We start from the raw sequence: 19,207 nt of genomic DNA on the forward strand, positions 1-19,207 counted from the left end.
CCAGGCAACAGGGATAGAAAGGAGGAAGGTCCCAGAGAACTCCTCACCTCTCAGCAAGGCGTGGCTGACACCCCTCTGAACTGTACTTGGCTTTAAGGATGAGAACCAAAGTTGGGGCTGCTAAAACACACTATAGATATACGTATTTATATATAAGCCCAGAGAATGGTGCTGGAAAATTCTTTTAAAATAATGTTCAATCCATTCATTTTACAGACAAGAAAACTACAGTAGACAGCAAATAAAACTCTGTATGTAAGATCTCCCATGACACAAAGTGACCTCATTCCTGCGATCTGACGGGATCTCTAGAATGGTCCTGAGAGTAGGCAGGACACCCTGCTCATCCGACAGATGGCTCTCAAGTCTTCCCAGATTCTTTCTACCAAGCAACAAGTCTGGTGATGCACTCTGAGCTCATGGTATGTGTTTCACATGAGTTTTCAAGTCGTCTGTACATCTCTGTCAAGAAGCTAGGAAGTCATAGTCTTATCTCCACTTTTCAGAGGAGAAAGCTGAGCATGATCAAAGTTAAGCATCTTGCCTGAGTTTGCTCAGTTGGTAGGTGGCAGAGTGGGGACTAGAATCAGGATCTCTATTAGCTTCCGGCAGCCACCATTACAAAGTACCACAAAGGGGGCCTTAAAAATGACACAAATGTATTGTCTCAAGTTCTAGAGGTTGGAAAGCCAAAGTCAAGGAGGGTCTCCCTCCCTCTGAAGGATGTAGGGGAACATTCTTCCTGGCCTCCTCTAGCTTCTGGTGGTGGCCATCCATGGTGACATGGCTCGGCTCACAGTGGCAGCACTTGGGTCTCCACCTCCATAGTATATGGTCTGAAGTGTGACAGTGTGACTGTGTTTTTGCATGGCATTTTCCTCTTCTTATAGGGACCCTAGTCACAGTGGATTAGGATTTTCCCTGATGACCTCATCTTCACTCAATTTGATCTGTAAAGACTATTTTCAAATAAGGTCACATTTGCAAATTGCTTCAATGTACCTTTATAGAGGGACATAGTTCAACCCATGACAATGTCCCCCTCCCAAACCAGTGGCCTTGCAGCCTGTGCTGTGTACACTTCTGCTTCTTTCACCTCACCCCTTCTCTCCTCCCCCTTCCCTTCGGGAGGACCAGGGCTCCCTCTCCCGCAATTCAGAACACGGCGGGCTGGGAGTACTTTCCATTTTCTGCTCTTCCCGAATTATTACCAGCTACTAAAGTAGAATCATGAAATATAGGAGGGCTTTTTATCTTTTTTTATTCCCAGACAGTAAAAATCATTAGGGTTTGCTCTTAATTAGTTTAATTTTGAAGCTTCTAAATATTGATTTAACCTACACTCCTTGGTCCCTGCCACAGTCACTGAATTATGCCTGTTATTGATCACAGATGAGAGCAGTCTGCTGGCCCCCCAGCCGGCATGCTGGATTCAGAAGGCATGGGTGGGCATGGAGGAGAGGGAGTCCCTACCCGGCGGGTAAAGACCTTCCTTCCCTTGAAGAAGGGCTACTGTGCTTAAGCCAGGCACCTGATTTTTTCTCTTGGTTTGGCCCAAACTCTAGGGAGCTTCATTAAGACGAAGCTGGGCTAGGGGCATAGCTCAAGTGCCTGCCTGGCATGCAAGAGGCCCTGTCCCATCCCCTGTACTTAAAAAAAGAAGTCGGGCTGGGGATGTGGCTCAAGCGGTAGCGCACTCGTCTGGCATGAGTGCGGCCCGGGTTCAATCCTCAGCACCACATACCAACAAAGATGTTGTGTCCGCTGATAACTAAAAAATAAATATTAAAAAAAAAAAGAAGTCAACTGAAAATCTCCTCCATTCCATTCTGATCTTAAGGAAGAAGGGGGCTGGAAGAAGGTGTGGGTTGGTGTTTAGAGCACAGGCTTCAGCATCTGCTTTACCAGCTTAATGTCCTTAGGCACCATGGGTGAGATGAAGCTAGTCACCCCCATGGCAGTGTTATTGTGAATTCAGTACTGTCACTCCGCTCCACTCAGGCCCCTACCCCAAAGCCTGGTTCACAGTCAGACTCCTTCAGTGGCTACCTCTAACATGACTGCCCTCCCACTGGGAAGAGAGGACTGGACTTGGAAGCCTCATCCCCATCACCTGTTGGCTTGGATCATGGGAAAGACACTCAATGCTCTTTCCACTAAAATGGGGGTCTTGGCATCTGTGAGAATCAAATATGTCTTATTTGTTCTGCTATAAAAGAATACCACACTCTGAGTGATTATAAAGATCAAATTTATTTCTCACATTTCTGGAGGCTGGGATGTCCGAGATCAAAGTTCCAGCATCTGTGAGGATTGCTCTCTGCTTCCAAGAGGGTGCCTTGGATACTGCATCTTCACATGGCAGAAGGCAGACAGACCAAAAGAAGGACCAAATGCCCTCCTTTCATAACAGCATTAATCCATCCCAGAGGATGGAGCCTCCATGATCTTAATACCTCTACAAAGGCCCCACCTCCCAATTCTAGGTCCCGGAGATTGAGTTTTCAGCATATGAATTTGGGGCATACATTCCGACACACAACACCTGCAAGATGCATCTGGTCTTGATAAATATGACTACTAATGGCTGTAGTGGTTACTGGCTCACCTGCCCTCTTCCACTGCCCTCTGCCTGCAGTTATCATGTGTAGACAATGTCCTCTCCACACTTGCAGGACCTACCAGGAATGTCTCCTTGGAATTCACTTCCTTTGTTTTTATCCCAGGTTCTTGGCTCCTGGTGCAGAACATCTTCTGCAGTCTGCATCCACAGACCTGCTGGTCCAGGCAACACTCCCCATGAGTTTTTAAAAACAATTTTATTGAAGGACAATTTGCATACCATCCAATTTACCCATCCTTTTGTGCACCATGAAATGTTTTTAAGCAAACTTCCTCTGATTTGACCAACTTCCTAAATGAGGTAGAGTCGTGGTCTCCCCCCTAGATTGAGCCTTGCCATTCTTGCTCTGTGACAACTTTTATACCCTAATCCAGAGTTTTCTTTTGTTTTTAACCTGAGTACCCATCTGCCCTACCTGTAATTTGTATCCCTAGTCCCTCATATGCATGAAGGATAGTATACAATCAAGGCTCTGTTAATGCTCCTTGTATAGAGTTTTCTTGTGGCCAGGATGGGGGGGGGGTTCTAGAATAATCTGTCAGGGTAGTAACAATGGTATATATATGAATGAGACTGGGGATTTAACCCAGGGTTAAGTTTAATGACAGGGCCACTTGATCACTGAGCCATATCCCCAGCCCCTTTTTTTATATTTTATTTAGAGAGAGGGTCTTACTGCATTGCTTAGGGCCTCACTAAGTTGCTGAGGCTGGCCTTGAACTCATGATCTTCCTGCCTCAGCCTCCTGAGTCACTGGGATGACAGGTGTATGTCACATATATTTTTTAATTGAGCACTTCTAGGTGTCACTGTTCTTGGTTTATAGATTTGGACCTTAGAGGTTATCAGGTGTTTATCAGAATTACCTGGAGAGTCTGTTCAGCCACAAGTTACTAGGCCCCACCCACCCTCAGAGGCTCTGATGGGGGAGGGCTGGACAGGCCTCCTTTTTTTTTTTTTTTTTTTTTTTGCTGGCACTGCTGGTCCAGGGACCATAGTTTGGGAACCAGTGCTCTAGCCCAACCCCTTCGCTTTTCCTATGAGGAGCCCAAGGCCTAGGGCAAGAAGGGACCACACTGCAAAGTCTGTCCCTGTATGCTGTGCTGTCTCCCCTGCCCTCCTCTGCCTCCTCTGTGGCTTCGAAGAAGCTGGACGAGGGGTGGAGAAGGCGAGAGGGTGGAGTCGGGGGGACTGCAAGAGAGTCTTGTGCGATTGGGGAGGGACAAAGGAAAGGACTGGGTGAGGGAATGGCCAGGGCAGCCCTAAAAGAGGTGGTGAGAACTGATAGGCCATTCTCACTGCAGTTAGAGGGGGAAAGGGGGGAAAAAAAAAGGCACCATTGGCCTCAGCTGCAGCCATTTATCTCGGTGGCCTGCCCGAGACAGCTGACAGAGGGGGAAGGCGCGAGCCCTGCGCGAGACCAAGGCTCCTTCCGCTGTGTGATTTATCTCTGAGCTTCATCTGGCAAACCTGCTGATGAAACGAGTCTCCTTTTCTCTCCGCCTCATCAATTTTCATTCTGATTTCATTTTCCTTTTCCGTTAGAAGGGTTTGGCCTTTCTCCGTGTTTAACTGGCCTGCTCCCTGCTCGCTCTGCCCCCTCCCTGCCGCGCCGGAGGGTCTGTCCCCCTGCACCACAGCCCTGAGAGAGACCAAAACTCCTTGCAAGCAGCGCTTACTCCCCAGCACCACCTCCTTATCAATGTGGGGCCACCAAGCCCTGCCCCTGCCCTCAGGCAGCTTACAGTCAGAGAGGAGCCAAGCATCGTCTTGGAGGGCAGAGGGAGCAAGGGACTGATTAATGGAGGGTGCAGAGGATCAGGGAATAGTCACAGAGGTGCAGTATCAAATGAGCTTTGGAGACAGAAAGGAATTTTTCAGATAAGCAATCAAGGAAGAGGACCTCAGGGCAAGGACACTGTGTGTGCAAAGGCTTGAGGACAGGAAAGAGCATTGCTTACGTCTCTCTGAAATTGTCCCTCTCCTTCCCCTGCCCTGTCCCTAGCTCACAGTGATCTACTGTGGCTAAGGGGGCAACCCGAGGCCCTGGATATGGGAGGGAGCCTTTAATGCACACCTTGTTCAGATCCCAGGAAGGGAGGCTAGAGAAGCTCATGGGTCAGCAGCTGGGCATGACTGCCCATCTGGCTGGTGACTGTGGCCAGAGCTGTAGGATGTCATCAAGCTGGACCGTTAGAAGTCCTCTCTGAACAGCCCTCTCAATCCTTGCAGGGAGCTCTCTCACCTCCATGGGAACAGCTGCAGCTGGGTGGTTTATTGGCTGAGCATTGTATCAGACATCAAGTGTCTACCCATGCACTGGGTCCTAGAGCTGTCCTGAGGACTGAAGGGCCCAGGGCATGCTTATGGTGACACAGAAGAGGACAGATTTTTCTTAGGAAGGAGTATCAGCCTGCAGTGGAAAAGCTCAGAAAAAGAGGGTTCCCTGATCACCTAGGTCAAAGGTGATCTAGAAGACAAGATGCAGCCCCAGGTCTCCAACAAATTGAAGTGGATACAAGGGAAAGAAACTGGACTGAACCAGCTACTGTGTAGACATCCTCTTTAGATTCTCCTGTGAGACAGGTCTTTCCCCATCCTGTAGATGAAGAATCCAAATGAAGATGTTCAAGATCCCAGGGCCAGCCAGCAACAGGACTCAGTCCATATTTAACCTCTACCCTGAGCTCCCAGAGAGGCTGGTGGAGTGTGCAGAATTCTGGAGAGAGTTCCAGAAAGGTGAAGGTTAGCATAGGATTATGTGAAATCCAGGGGCAGAAACTTGACTCAGAGATAAGTGCCTTCCTCACCCCGAGGCCAGTGGTAGGGGAAAAACTATCGTGGCCATGGAGGGAAGGAGAGTGGGGTGTGTGCCCAGGGAAGACAAGCTCTGGGCTGGCATCTGTCTCTGTGAAATTGGCAAGGAAAGAGACAGAAAGGTCAGTCCAGCCAGCCCACTTCCCAGGCGGCGGGTCCTTTGGGCTCCTGAGCTCTGAGACAACCAGCCCCTTCCCCTGCCTTGCGCCTCCTGGCCCTTCTTTTCTTCCTTCCTTCTTTCTCCTTCAAATTTTCTCTGAGCTCCTACTGTGTGCCAGCCTGTTGCAAGAACTGGCAACTTAGAGCACAGCTCCTGCTCCAGGGAGCTCACAGTCTGCAGGGAAAGCACCAGGTGCTGGTGGAGGGACCTAAGCACCCCAGGAGAGGGCACTGGGGGTCAGAGACAGCTTCCTTGTGGATCGGCAGAAGCCCTGGCAGCGAGAGGAGGCAGCTCAACCTGGAGCTGCTCTCCATGGCCCAGCAGGCTGGCTCAGCTCCCCTGCAGCCTGTTTGGTGCAGTGCAATCAGACGGAAATGACTGTGTGCTACCTGCTGGTGCCCTCCATCCTAATTAAGAAATAACGAGGCAGGCTCACTTCTAGAGATCCAGCTCTCACGCCCTCTGCCGGGTCAGCCAGGGACCTGGCATTGTAGAGGGCCTGGCGACAGGTTTTTTACTGGAACCCTGGCCCCTGGCATCCCAGACTGGAGGGGAGGGCAAGGCCAGACAAAGGAAACCTCAGCTCCTGTCCAAAAGAGGCCCCCACCTGCCCTGCCCTGCCACCCCGGGAGGTCAGGTAAACTCTGGAAACAGAATCAGCCAAACAGCCAAGACTGGTGAGTGAGACCCTTCGGGGGTCCATCTGGTTCTTCACCTACTAGCTGTGGGTCTAGTCCCTTAGCTTCCCTGAGCTTAAGTTTCTTATCTAAAAAGCACTTTCCTCACAGGGTTATGGGGCAGAGCTGGAAGGGGACGACGAGGTGCATATAGCAACTAGCAAATGGAATCCTGATACATGGAAGCCCTCGGGACTGTCACATGGAAGGGACTCACCTCACCAAAAGAGATGCCCAGAGGCTCTTAACTACTGAGCCACATCCCCAGCCCTTTTTAATATTTTATTTAGAAACAGGGTCTCACTGAATTGCTTAAGGCCAAGTTGCTGAGGCTGACTTTGAACTTGCAATCCTCCTGCCTCAGCCTCCCCAGCTGCTGGGATTACAAACATGCACTGCCGCTCTGGGCTGAGAATAATGATTTTTGAGGCCAGGGGAATTCTGGCACTTTGCCTGTTCACAAGTGGGTGTGTCTGTAAAAGTGGGGCTTGGGAGGAAGCACCTCAAACAACACTTAGTCGATGCACATACATCTCCTATTCCACTCATCTTTTTAAAGATGCATACTGTATCCACTTTAAATTGTTTTTGTGGCTCACCAAATACAGTTTGGTTGGGTTCCCAGTTCATAGGAGAACACCCCCTAACCCTGCAAAGAAAGTGAGCTGCCAGGCCCTAGATACCCAGGAATGGGTGGCAAGCCATGCTTTCCTCACAGGGCTCCCAGCCTGACTGGGTAGACAGACTCCCTGCAGAATGTTGAGGAAGGTGCTGTAGGGTCTGTTCAGTCTCAGGCAGCTGTGGGAGTGATCAGGGACCTCATCAAAGAGAAGGTGGCATTTGAGTTGGTGTGTTTGATTGACAGACAGGACTGGGGATGGAACCCAGGACCTCCTGCATGCCAGGCAAGCCCTCTTCTCCTGAGTTCACTCCCAGCCTTGGGATGGGTTTTTATGATTCAAGAAGAGTTTGATGGTTGAACTTGGAGAAGTGCATTCATGGCAAGGTGTGGAAGAGAATAGCAGTTTGCTGGGTTGAGCATCATGTGTCTGAGAACAAGAGGGTCCCCCTGGAGTGAGCAGGAGAACACAAGAGAGGCCCCTCGTAAGGGTCAAGAGCAAGAATGGAAAGAGAAAGTATGTATGTGGAGGGGGTGGATCGAGATGGGGATTTCCAGTCCTGGGCACTGGCGGGGGTGATGCTAACTGGCAGAAATGGGACCAAAGAAGCAAGAGCAGGTCTGGTGGGAGGAGATGTTGGCTTTGGGACAAGTTGAATGTGAGGGGCTCTGAGACATCTAGTGGGAACAAAGGGCTAGGAGTATAGGGCTGGGCCTCTCCTTCCAAGTCACCTCTGATTTGTTCTCCTACTTAGTGCCCCAGAATTTTTCGATAAAAAGATCTAGGTGCCTGGAGGCCAGGAAGTTACCAAGCCATCTTCCTGCCTCAAGGTGGCCTGGCATAAGCAGGCCCAGGTCATAAGGAGTTCAGCCAGAGCTGGGGCCCTAAGGTGTAGAGCAGTATCTAATATGGGAACTCAGAGCAGAAAAAAAGGCTCAGGATCTCTTTCTGGTAACCACAGGTTACATATGAGATCCTGAGAACATGGCGCACTCTGAGGTAGGAGGATGAATTCAGTGGATTTTAAGTTCCCCAGTGCTAGAGTCACCTAAACTGCAAAGTCCCTGGTCTCATGTGGTGATGCAAAAGGAGAGAACTTCAAAGATGAACTGACTGTTGGGGGCGGGGGGGGGGTAGTGGCTGGGAGGGGGCTTGTGGGAAACTTCTGGAGTGCTGGGAGTTTTAATATCTTGATCTGAGTGGTGGTTGCCCGGTATCTGCCTACATAGAAATTCGTTGAACTTGGGGGTTGTGCTCTTTGCACACTGCTGTGAATATTTTATACCTCAACATTATGAAAGTATTGCAAAAGGAGAGAGAGAAGAAAAAGAAATGAAAGGCCACTATGGGGGCGGGGTGTGGGGGTGAAGGGCACTAACAGGCACTTTTCCTGCGCCTCCCTTCCGTAGTCCTAGCTAAAGCATTTGAAGCTCAGAGAATTAAGTAATTTACCCAAGGTCATACAGCAGACAGCCAGGGAGCCAGGCTCCCACCCTGATGGCAAGGCCGGGGCTCTCCCCCTCCACCATCCCCCTTGGCTTAAGTTATTTATGGAATTCAGACTCTGGAAGACTAGATAAACGCTGAGGTCTCCTCCAGCCCCGAGGTTCTGCTCGTGTGTGATTAAATGAGAGGTGGGAGTGAGGGGCCTTCTCACCTCCCCGAGGAGCTGGAGGCCCCGCGTGCAGATGGAGGGCCGGCCTTCCTCCTCCTCCCGCATCCCTCCCACCCGGCGCTTATCTGCTGCCGAGGAGGCCGGAGTTTATCAACGCTACACTCAATTATGCTGCCCATCTGTCTCCGCAGCTCAGGGGGACCTGGCACCGAAGCAGCCAAGGCCAGGCGATCGATCACCGCCTGCCGTCCTCCCTCTGGACCCTCAGCTCCCAGGGGCTGGGGCGGGGCACCAGGAGGAGAGGAGGGGAGGGAGAGGCCGTGGGCGCCACCGCCTCTTTCTGGATGCCAGGCGGGAGCACCGGGCTATGCTGGGGGCGGGGCCAAAGGAGGAGGGACACAGCGCCAGCTTCTGACAACAGTGTCACCAAAACTCTTCCTTTAGAGCTTTGCCAAGGGGCGTAGTTTAGGGGGGGGGAGGGGGGTCCAGAGGATCAATTGCACACTTCCTATTCTAGAAGCATCCGAGATGCTCTCTGTAGGAAGTGCTTCACCTGGATTTGCCCTCAAAGCCTTTCCAAGAGGAAGGGCTCAAGGGCCCTGCAGATGGGAGTCAGGTAGATTTGTAGACCCAGGTCTGTCTCTAAAGGAGTTTGCAAGGAGGCTGGCACTGGGAGCCCGCCCTGCACTCTGTGGGCAGAGCAGGCGTTGATCCCCTTGGGCTGGGTTGGTGGGGCAGGTTACACAGTAAAAGACCCAGGGCTGGAATTCTGCCCCCGCTTCATAGAAGCTGTGCAACCTCTGACAAATCACTTAAACTTTCTGACCCTCACTTGCCTCCCAGGCAAAATGAAACTAATAATTCCTTTTTCCCCTGTACACAGGGTTGATAAGAGGATTAAATAAAACGTGCATGTGATCTACATGTTTTCCTACACTTGGTGCTCTGGGGACACAGAAAGCATGTAAGACATGGGCCCTGCCACAAGGAGTTTGCATTCCAGTGGGGGAAAATGTACACTTGATGGTCTGAACTCCTGATCACCCAGGAGATTGTAGATAAAAGACAATTAGCTTTCTCTGCAGCTCCCCCAATAGGAATTGCTAATCAGCCTGCAGGCGTGGGCCATGTGCAAGACAGCCGTAAATGGTGATGGCAGGTGAGTGGGCAGCTCCCAGCTCCATCCTGGAAGGGGCTGTGTGCTCAGCAAGGAGAGGCAGGACTTGTCTGGGCCTGTGCCATGCCAGGGAGTCAGAGGGACAGCATGAACAGGAGTCACCAACCCCTGCCTCTCTCTGGATCCCAGCGCCCAGTTCTAGGCTCTGTGTCCACGAGAAATGAGCTCTGCCTCACCTAGATGGCCCAGCAGCCCCAGAGGCCAGGGGTGGGGAGCTGCCTGGAGTGGAGCTTTCTCAGTGGTTTCTGGGTCCCCTCTGTGTCACTGAGCGCTGACTCAGCACTTAGAACAGAGGTGTTGGAGGAGGAGAGAGAAGCCCTGGCCCAGGCGGCATCTGAAGGTTGAGGACAGGCTGGGGCCCTTCCTGTAGAGCCCTCTCCACCTGGGAACTGTCTTGGACTCACAATCATTTTGAGGTTTTGGTGCCACACCCAGCATGGCACCCTTTGAAGCTGTGACATGTGATCTATTTCAGCCCACAGCTCCCACCCACCCACTTCGCCCCGCTCCCCCAGCAGGCAAGCTAGAACTTGTTGAGTCCTAGGATCCAACTTCAACACCTTCTCTTCCTCCTCCTCCTCTTCCTCCTCCTCCTCCTTCTCCTCCTCCTCCTCCTCCTCCTCCTCCTCCTCCTCCTCCTCCTCCTCCTCCTTCTCCTCCTCCTTATTCTTTGGTACCAGGGGCACTTACCACTGAGCCACATCCCCAGCCCTTTTTTGTAGTTTATTTTGAGACAGGGTCTCACGAAGTTGCTTAGCTCCCTACTAAATTGCTGAGGCTGGCTTTGAATTCACGCTCCTCCTGCCTCAGCCTCCCAAGCCGCTGGGATTACAGGTGTGCACCACCACATCCAGCTCTAGGATCCAGGTTTTTTTGTGCCCTGAGAAGCCCTGTGGCTGGAAAACCTCCCAACCTGGGAGACATCCAGAGGTCTGTGTGCAACACACCCAAACTGTTTAATTCCAACTACAGTCTTCCACATAGGGAAGGGATGCTTGCGAGATCAAGTAGCTTTCCCAGGCTAGTGAGTGCTACAGCCAAGTTTTGGATCTATTTGCAGGTGGATCTGCTCTCTTGTTCTAGGTCTGGACAGGTCAGTGCCCTCTGGTACATCAATGTGCAGAAGCTTAGGTCCTGTTCAATGGCAGGGACCACTTCAGGACTCAGCTGCTTCCTCTCTGCCCCCATTGCACACCACAACCCGCCCCCCACCATGGCCTGTCCCTGACCCCAATCCCTGGCTTGGGCAGCTAGGCTCCCCAGGCTTCCCGTTGCACATGTGTGCTGGCGTGTGAGCACATGTGCACACATGTATTTGTTTCCCCTGAATTTGACGTGTCAGCACACACACCCCTACGCAAACCTCTGTGCCTTTCAAGTCATGGTTGTTTTTTCCACCTTCAGAAATAGCTGCAGAGGAAAGTGGGAAGCAGTCGGAAGTAAACAGGCACGCTGCTCTCCAACTCAGGGAAGGGACCCTGCCTCCAGCTGCTCCCTCCCTAGCATCCTGGAAGCCGAATGGAGTGGCCAAGAGCCCCTCTGGGGAGTTGAGAGGTTGGGAGCTTGGAGGCATGCTGTCCCTTCTTGCGAAAGTTCTGGGCTTTCCACAGCTCCCTATAAGGATAGCAACGGGCACCCGCCTCCTGCTGCAGCACCAGTGCACCCCAGGCCTCGGGGGCCCAAGGTGGGTTGGACCCAGACTTGGGGGCAGAGAAGCCGGTGTAGCTGGCACAACCTCCAGACAGGTTGCTTCCTCTCTCTGGCTGGGTGCCAGCTACAGGGCTTGAGCCAAGGCCTTTGGCCTCTTCTGAACCTCAGTTTCTTCATCTGCAAACTAAGGATGTGAAAGCTTATCTCTCAGGCATGTCATGAGGGTTAAGTGAAATGAGATGTACAGGGTCTTCATAGAGTCCTGGCCAATCAGTGGTAGGTGCCAACAGTGTTTGTGCGTTTCCCTGGTAACCTGGGACTGAAAGTCCACCTGGAATCGTCTCCACTTAGGAGTCAGACCAGGCTAAGAAGGAAGCATGGGGGTCTGACCTGCTTTTGTTTCCATCTTTGGTTCTAGGTCAAAGCTGAACCTGCCTCCAGGGTGGCCTGGCCTGGTCCTGGGGTCTGAGAGAGAACCTGGGTTGGTTATCCATAGCCAGGAGGGAGGAAGCAGCAGAGGCTTGGATTCCAGGTGGGGGGGATGAGCTCCTGGGGGAAGGGGCTTGAGTCCTATAATATGTACTCACTGAGGACCTGTCCCATGCTCCTGGCACAACAATCAGCACAACAGTTAGCAAGACAGGTCTCTAGTTGGAGAATACTTTGCACAGATGTGGTCAGGGCTATGCCCGTGGGGAGCGTGGACACTGTTGGAGCAAGAGGCCAGCCCCTCAGTCTGCAAGGGTGGAGGGTTAGGAGAAGCTTTCTGTGGGAGGTGATGAGCTTGAGTCTTGAAGAACAAGTAGTTTTCTAAGAGACAATAAGAAAGAGTGGTGTGTCACTGTGACTTCAACCTGGAAGACTTGTGCACAGTGGGTGAGCAGGTGGTAACCAGAAAAGTCAGAAGTAGACTGGCCAGGCCAGGTCACAGAAGGTTTTCCCAGCAGGGCTCAGCCCCAGGCTACTGAACCCTACAACCTCCTGGGTCACTGTGGCAGTTTACTGGGAAGGGAAAGTCCCTGTCTCCAGAGTGGGAAATGGCCACAGAGAGAAGCAGTCCCCCCCCCCCCCCCGACACACACACACACACACAACCAAGAAAGCCTAAGCAGATTCCAGGCAGGACTAGCCCACCTCCCCGGCCTCTGTGGATGTGGGATCAGGGTCTGCTGTCGTTCTGCTACAAGGTCTGGGGAGCGCATTCCAGTTTTTATAAGCTGGGCTTGTTTCCGCCACCCACTTCCCACTTACAAAACCAGGGGGGTTTCTAGAAATTCTCATTTTATCTGGCATTTACCAAGTGAGCCAGGAAGGGAAGGAGGAAAGAGGTAAGAAAGGCTGAAGAATCCATTCCACATTTTTGTGGGCTCAGAATGACTCCAAAGACAGCAATCCCAACTTATCCACTCTCCCTCCAGACACTGCCCCCTGACCCCTTCACTATCCCAGGGCTCTTCCTGGAGGACTCTGTCAGCTGCTAGCCAGGTGGTAGAAAAGGACATCAAAGCCTAAGGACAGCAGGACAGAACCCAAGAAGCCTGGCTCCAGTGGTCCCTCTGCTGTCCCTTTGAGCAGAGAGACTGGAGGAAGGGGGTAGAATCTACTTCCTGCTGCTCCTTAACTCTCCACCCTCTCCTTCCAGGGCTGCCTGTGACGGGCCATGGCGATGAGGGAACAGGCCCAGACCCAGCACACGAGGATGAGGAGCCACACCCAGGAGGGCACAGAGTGACACCCACCCATGCCCACATAGAATGACTGTCCTGGGACGGCAGTTCCCCAGGCCCTGGCAGGGCTGCTGACCCTCAACCCGCAAAACGCGAAAAGCAGGACTGGATCTACTTGTGGATGGTCCCCTGTCCCCCAGCGCCATCATGAGGCTCCTCGTAGCCCCCATCCTGATAGCTTGTGTGGCTGGTGCCACTGCTGCTGTGCCCGTGGTGCCCTGGCATGTGCCCTGCCCCCCCCAGTGTGCCTGCCAGATCCGGCCCTGGTATACGCCTCGCTCCTCCTACCGAGAGGCCACCACGGTGGACTGCAATGACCTGTTCCTGACGGCGGTGCCCCCGGCGCTCCCTGCAGGGACCCAGACTCTGCTGCTGCAGAGCAACAGCATCAGCCGCGTGGACCAGAGTGAGCTCGCCTACCTGGCCAACCTCACAGAGCTGGACCTGTCCCAGAACAGCTTCTCGGACGCCCGTGACTGTGACTTCCGGGCCCTGCCCCAGCTGCTGAGCCTGCACCTGGAGGAGAACCAGCTGATGCGACTGGAGGACCACAGCTTCGCGGGGCTGGCCGGCCTGCAGGAGCTCTATCTCAACCACAACCAGCTCTACCGCATCGCCCCCAGGGCCTTCGCGGGGCTCAGCAACCTGCTGCGGCTGCACCTGAACTCCAACCTGCTCAGGGCCATCGACAGCCGCTGGTTTGAGATGCTGCCCAACTTGGAGATCCTCATGATTGGTGGCAACAAGGTGGACGCCATCTTGGACATGAACTTCCGGCCGCTGGCCAACCTGCGCAGCCTGGTGCTGGCGGGTATGAGCCTGCGGGAGATCTCCGACTATGCCCTGGAAGGGCTGCAAAGCCTGGAGAGCCTCTCCTTCTATGACAACCAGCTGGCCCGGGTGCCCAGGCGGGCCCTAGAGCAGGTGCCTGGACTCAAGTTCCTAGACCTGAACAAGAACCCGCTGCAGCGGGTGGGCCCCGGAGACTTTGCTAACATGCTACATCTCAAGGAGCTGGGGCTGAACAACATGGAGGAGCTGGTCTCCATTGACAAGTTTGCCCTGGTCAACCTCCCCGAGCTGACCAAGCTAGACATCACCAACAACCCGCGGCTGTCCTTCATCCACCCCCGCGCCTTCCACCACCTGCCCCAGATGGAGACCCTCATGCTCAACAACAATGCTCTCAGTGCCTTGCACCATCAGACGGTGGAGTCCCTGCCCAACCTGCAGGAGGTGGGGCTCCACGGCAACCCCATCCGCTGTGACTGTGTCATCCGCTGGGCCAATGCCACAGGCACCCGTGTCCGCTTCATTGAGCCACAGTCCACCTTGTGCGCTGAGCCCCCGGATCTCCAGCGACGCCCAGTCCGTGAGGTGCCCTTCCGGGAAATGACGGACCACTGCCTGCCCCTCATCTCCCCCCGCAGCTTCCCCCCCAGCCTCCAGGTAGCCAACGGAGGGACCATGGTACTGCACTGCCGGGCACTGGCCGAACCGGAACCTGAGATCTACTGGGTCACTCCAACTGGGGTTCGACTGACACCGGCCCATGTGGGCAGGAGATACCGGGTGTACCCCGAGGGGACCCTGGAGCTGCGGAGAGTGACAGTGGAAGAGGCAGGGCTGTACACCTGTGTGGCCCAGAACCTGGTGGGGGCTGACACTAAGACAGTCAGTGTGGTGGTTGGCCATGCTCCCCCCCAGCCAGGCAGGAATGAGGGACGGGGACTGGAGCTGCGGGTGCAGGAGACCCACCCCTATCACATTCTGCTCTCTTGGGTTCCCCCACCCAACACAGTTTCCACCAACCTCACCTGGTCCATCGCCTCCTCTCTCCGGGGCCAGGGGGCCACTGCTCTGGCCCGCTTACCCCGGGGCACCCACAGCTACAACATCACCCGCCTCCTTCAGGCCACAGAGTACTGGGCCTGCCTGCAAGTGGCCTTTGCTGATGCCCACACCCAGTTGGCTTGTGTATGGGCCAGGACTAAAGAGGCCACTCCTTGCCACAGAGCCCTTGGGGACCGGCCTGGGCTCATAGCCATCCTGGCTCTCGCTGTCCTCCTGCTGGCAGCTGGGCTCATGGCCCACCTTGGCACAGGCCAGCCCAGACAGGGGGTGGGTGGGCAGCCTCTCTTTCCAGCCTGGGCTTTCTGGGGCTGGAGTGCCCCGTCCATCCGGGTGGTGTCTGCACCCCTTGTCCTGCCTTGGAATCCAGGGAGGAAGCTGTCCCGATCCTCAGAAGAGGAGACACTGTTGCCACCATTGTCTCAAAATTCCTGAAGCTCGGCCAGTTCTCAGCAGTAGAGAAATAACTAGGACTACTTTTTATCAAAAGGGAAGCAATCTGGGCCAGATGCCCTGCCAGGAAAGCGGCAAGGGCCCACGTGCTTGAGGCCTGGCAGCTGGACCAGGACACAGGGGCTCTGTGGCTCCCAGGGGTTCTCCTGAGGCCTCCAAAATGTTGCTCTTATCTTCTGGGGTCCTCTGCTGCCATTCATGAGGGACATGTCCAAGGAACAGGAAGGACTCTGGCTAGAGCCTCCCACCTCCCCATTATCTACATGCCCAGAGGCTGCTGGGCCTCTGCTTGGCTTTCCCCTGCCTGTGTCCCCAGGCCCTGGCCCACAGGATACACCCCTTCCTCTTCTTCTTTGTACAGTCTCAGTTGCTTGCTCGTTCCCCTCCTGGGCAAGGGCTGAAGGAGGCCTCTCCTTCCCATCTTGGGGGATCACCCCAAAGTGGAAGTGACCCCAGCTGGGCCTGAAGGACATTTGGGGAGAGGGATGCCCAGGAACGCGTCATCTAGGCAGCCTGGGCTCTCTGGCACTGACTTTCTATAGGCAATTTTGTACCTTTGTGGAGAAATGTGTCACCTGCCCCCAACCTGATTCACTCTTTTCTCCTGTTTTGTAAAAAAATAAAAATAAACAATCATAATAACAATAATGATAAGGGATAGGGGGACAAAAATGAAAAGAAAAGCACCCTTTGCATTCTGAGAGCAAAGGAAGAGCTCTCTGCCCTGGGATCTCTTCAAAGGCTGACAGTGATGGGGGTGGGGAGTTTTTCCTTTTCAGTTGAATTCTGGTCTCTGGGTCTGCTCCACCCCCAGAGAGTCCCTTTAGCTATGAGCAGGAGAGCTAGGGAAGAGGGACAAAGAGCAGGAGAGGCTAATGATGTCCAGCAAGGAAGAGAAGGAGGAAGATCACACTGGAAGCTAGGAGAGGGGTGGAAGAGAAAAATGGAGACATACATAAAGATGCAGAGAGAGAGAGAGAGACAGAGAGAGAGCGGAAATTTCCATCACCAAACATGGTCCCCGCTTCTCCTTCTCTGATAAGCAATTAACATGCCAGTGCATAGGAAGCACTTCCCTGCCTATTTCTAATTAAACAAACCCAAGAGGCAGAGTCATGCAGAGAATTGCAAATCATCAAGACAGCAAGAACTTTGGCTAGCTGGGGCAGGAGGGGGAGTGGGGTGAAGAGGATTTGAGGAGGGGAAGACTGTGGGATAGGAAATTGCTGCATTTATCTTTCCTTTCCATTTCAGCATAATTTGCAATGAACTTGGTTTGCTTTTGTGTGTGTGGTGTTTTGTTTTGTTTTAACGGATTTGACTCCTGACAACCCCATGTGAAGAAGAACATCTGTTGGGAAGCCAACTGAGCCAAGGGCAGGGGGGCGGCCTTGGGCCAACAAGAGGGTAACGCCAGAGCCCAAGGCTCCTGGGTGACCGTGCTCTGTTTCTGAGACAGACTGGAAAAGGAATGGGTTTCCCAAGACTGAAATGATGTGACTGTGAGCTTTAGGGTCCCCCTGTGATAGAGAAAACATGTGGCAGACTTGTTGGAAGCCAATTCTAAACCACCACGACTGCAAATGTATACACAGATAGATGTCAGACCAGGGACAGACAAACATCAGAGTCCACAGTCCTAGAACATGATCACTCACCAAAGCCAGAGGGAGAGGCCGAGGCAGCATCCATAATCACCAAGAGCAGGGATCTGGAGACCATTAGCAAAGGGCTGTTTTAGAAGGTTCCTTCCTCCTGGGCAGGACTGCCATACTTAAACCTGCAATGGAGTCCCCTGTGGGACTTGGTAAACCCAGAGAAGCCACATCCCAGCCCCAGACTCGTTCATCTACAACAGACGGGTGGAGCCCAAGAATTGGCATTTCTAACAGGTTTTCAGGTGATGCTCAGACCACTAGAATGGGGACAATACTTTGAGAATCTCTGGTGGCCTGTCTGCAGTGGCTAGAATTTTTGACACTTGCTCCAGGCCTCGGTTTTTTTTATAGACAGCAGAAGGGAGTTGGGACAGTCCCTCTGCCCCTTCCCACTCAGCCTCCATTTCAATGACACCCATTCACAGATGCTCTTCTAAGGCATATGGTCTTCAGGCAAGGGTGCAGATCTTTCTACATCTATCCATGCTCCCTGTCCCCTCGATCACCCAACAGACCCTCCTGCCCCCTCTCAGGCTGCTTTCCAGATAAGCTTTGGAATCATCCAATCCACATCTTACCATTAGCTGGAGCTGGCCTGGGGGGTGTAGCCTATTTGCTGCCCTCCATGATTAGGAAGCTCTATGGGAAGAGGTGGGACAGGGTGGCACCAATCATAGAGAGCCAGAGTCGGAAGTCACCGTCTCTTTCTCTTTAGGACCATCCATTAGCAGTTGACACCTTTCTTGGCATGGAAAATCAAAGTGCTTTTCCCCTAAATAAGCATCCAGAGCCCCGTAATGCTCCTGAATCTGCACACCCACTGCCACCCAAAGAGCCCTGGACTGGGTCATAGCAGCCTAAGAAGTGCTCCCAGCAGCTTTAGAGTCCCTTTAGGTCCCTCTTAACTCAAAATGCTTGTAAATGAGCCTGTGGTTGGATAGACATCAGACCAGGGACAGAGATTGGGAGTCCCCAATCCCCCAGACCATTTTCTTCCTCTGGTCTATCCCTGTTTCCCTCAGACGCCTCCCTTACAGATAGAAAACCAAGAAAAGCTGTGAGCTCCTGGGGCAAGGGAGAAGTCACTCCACCAGGAGGATGATGCGACTCTGGCTCCCCAGCCCCAGGCCCTGCTGCTTCCCAGCCGCCATGTGGCTCACAGCTGCTTGAAATGAATCTCTGCTTCTGGTGGAAAAAGTCATTATGGGGATGTATTCTGTCTCTTAATCGACTCCACGGTCCTGAACCGATTGGCTACTCCAAGGAACTAAGATAGGGGAGGTGGGGAAAGAAATGACCTCTTTTCTGCTAGAAGAGGAAATGGTGCTGTAGGGACAGCCAGCCGAGGGGAGGGAGGAAAAGGTACTTGGTGGGGTGCTGTGTCCTGGAATTGCTAGAAATGGAGCGGACACAGTGATCTGCCTCTCTCCTGGTACAGAGCTGGACCCGGGGCCCAGGCGTGTCCCCCAGCAGGGAGGACAGCGAGACCCTCCCCTGACCGCCTCATAGCTCTGAGTGTCTATTAATACAGCCAGAGGTAGCATCTGCAGTCTTAGCTTTCACAGTAGACGGAGCATGTGGTCGACTACATACTTGGCTTACAACAAGCAAAATACGATTAAGCCTGGTCTCTGTGCATTTGAGATGACTGTTTTTTACCGGGTGTGGTGACACATACCTTGTAATCCCCGTGATTCAGGAGGCTGAGGCAGGAGGAGGACTGCCAGTTCAAAGTCAGCCTCAACAACTTAGTGAGACCCTAAGCAACTCAGCAAGACCCTATGTCTAAATAAAAATATAAGAAAGGGCTGGAGTTTTGTCTCAGTGGTTAAGCACCCGTGGGTTCAATTCTTGGTACAAAAAAAAAAAAGTGGAGGGGCCTGTTTTTTCTTAAATCTTACATAGAAAACTATTTCTGTTGGATTTTAGGTCTCTACTTAGAGCCTATCATTTCCATCTATTGAGATGATTTCAAAACACAGCCTAGATGTTGGGCATTTCCCTCTCGAATACACGCCACTGGCAAATTCCATTCTGCCTCCCATGTTCTCGTCCACAGCCCCAATAGATTGTGGAGCAGATCTGGGCCAGGAGACAGCTCGATGGCTCTCTGCGGCAGCCTTCCCACCAGCCTGACATGGGTCCATTAATCAACACGTCTGGCTGCTCAGCCAGCTAC

General features: G+C 53.0%; 1 protein-coding gene across 2 annotated transcripts in view; it reads left to right on the forward strand.

Moving 5' to 3' along the window:
• LRRN2 (leucine rich repeat neuronal 2) overlaps positions 1-16,538 on the forward strand; it is a 64,209-nt gene extending 47,671 nt beyond the window's left edge. For both annotated transcript variants that reach the window (XM_081297855.1, XM_081297854.1), the window contains one exon: positions 12,982-16,538. In XM_081297855.1, the coding sequence (XP_081153981.1) occupies positions 13,214-15,352 (2,139 nt within the window). In that variant the 5' untranslated portion in view covers positions 12,982-13,213 and the 3' untranslated portion in view covers positions 15,353-16,538. The remainder of the gene's footprint in view (positions 1-12,981) is intronic.
• The last annotated feature ends 2,669 nt before the right edge of the window (positions 16,539-19,207 follow it).

The sequence above is a fragment of the Spermophilus citellus genome (genome assembly GCF_964194105.1).
Source record: "Spermophilus citellus genome assembly, chromosome: 6".
Taxonomy (NCBI): domain Eukaryota; kingdom Metazoa; phylum Chordata; class Mammalia; order Rodentia; family Sciuridae; genus Spermophilus; species Spermophilus citellus.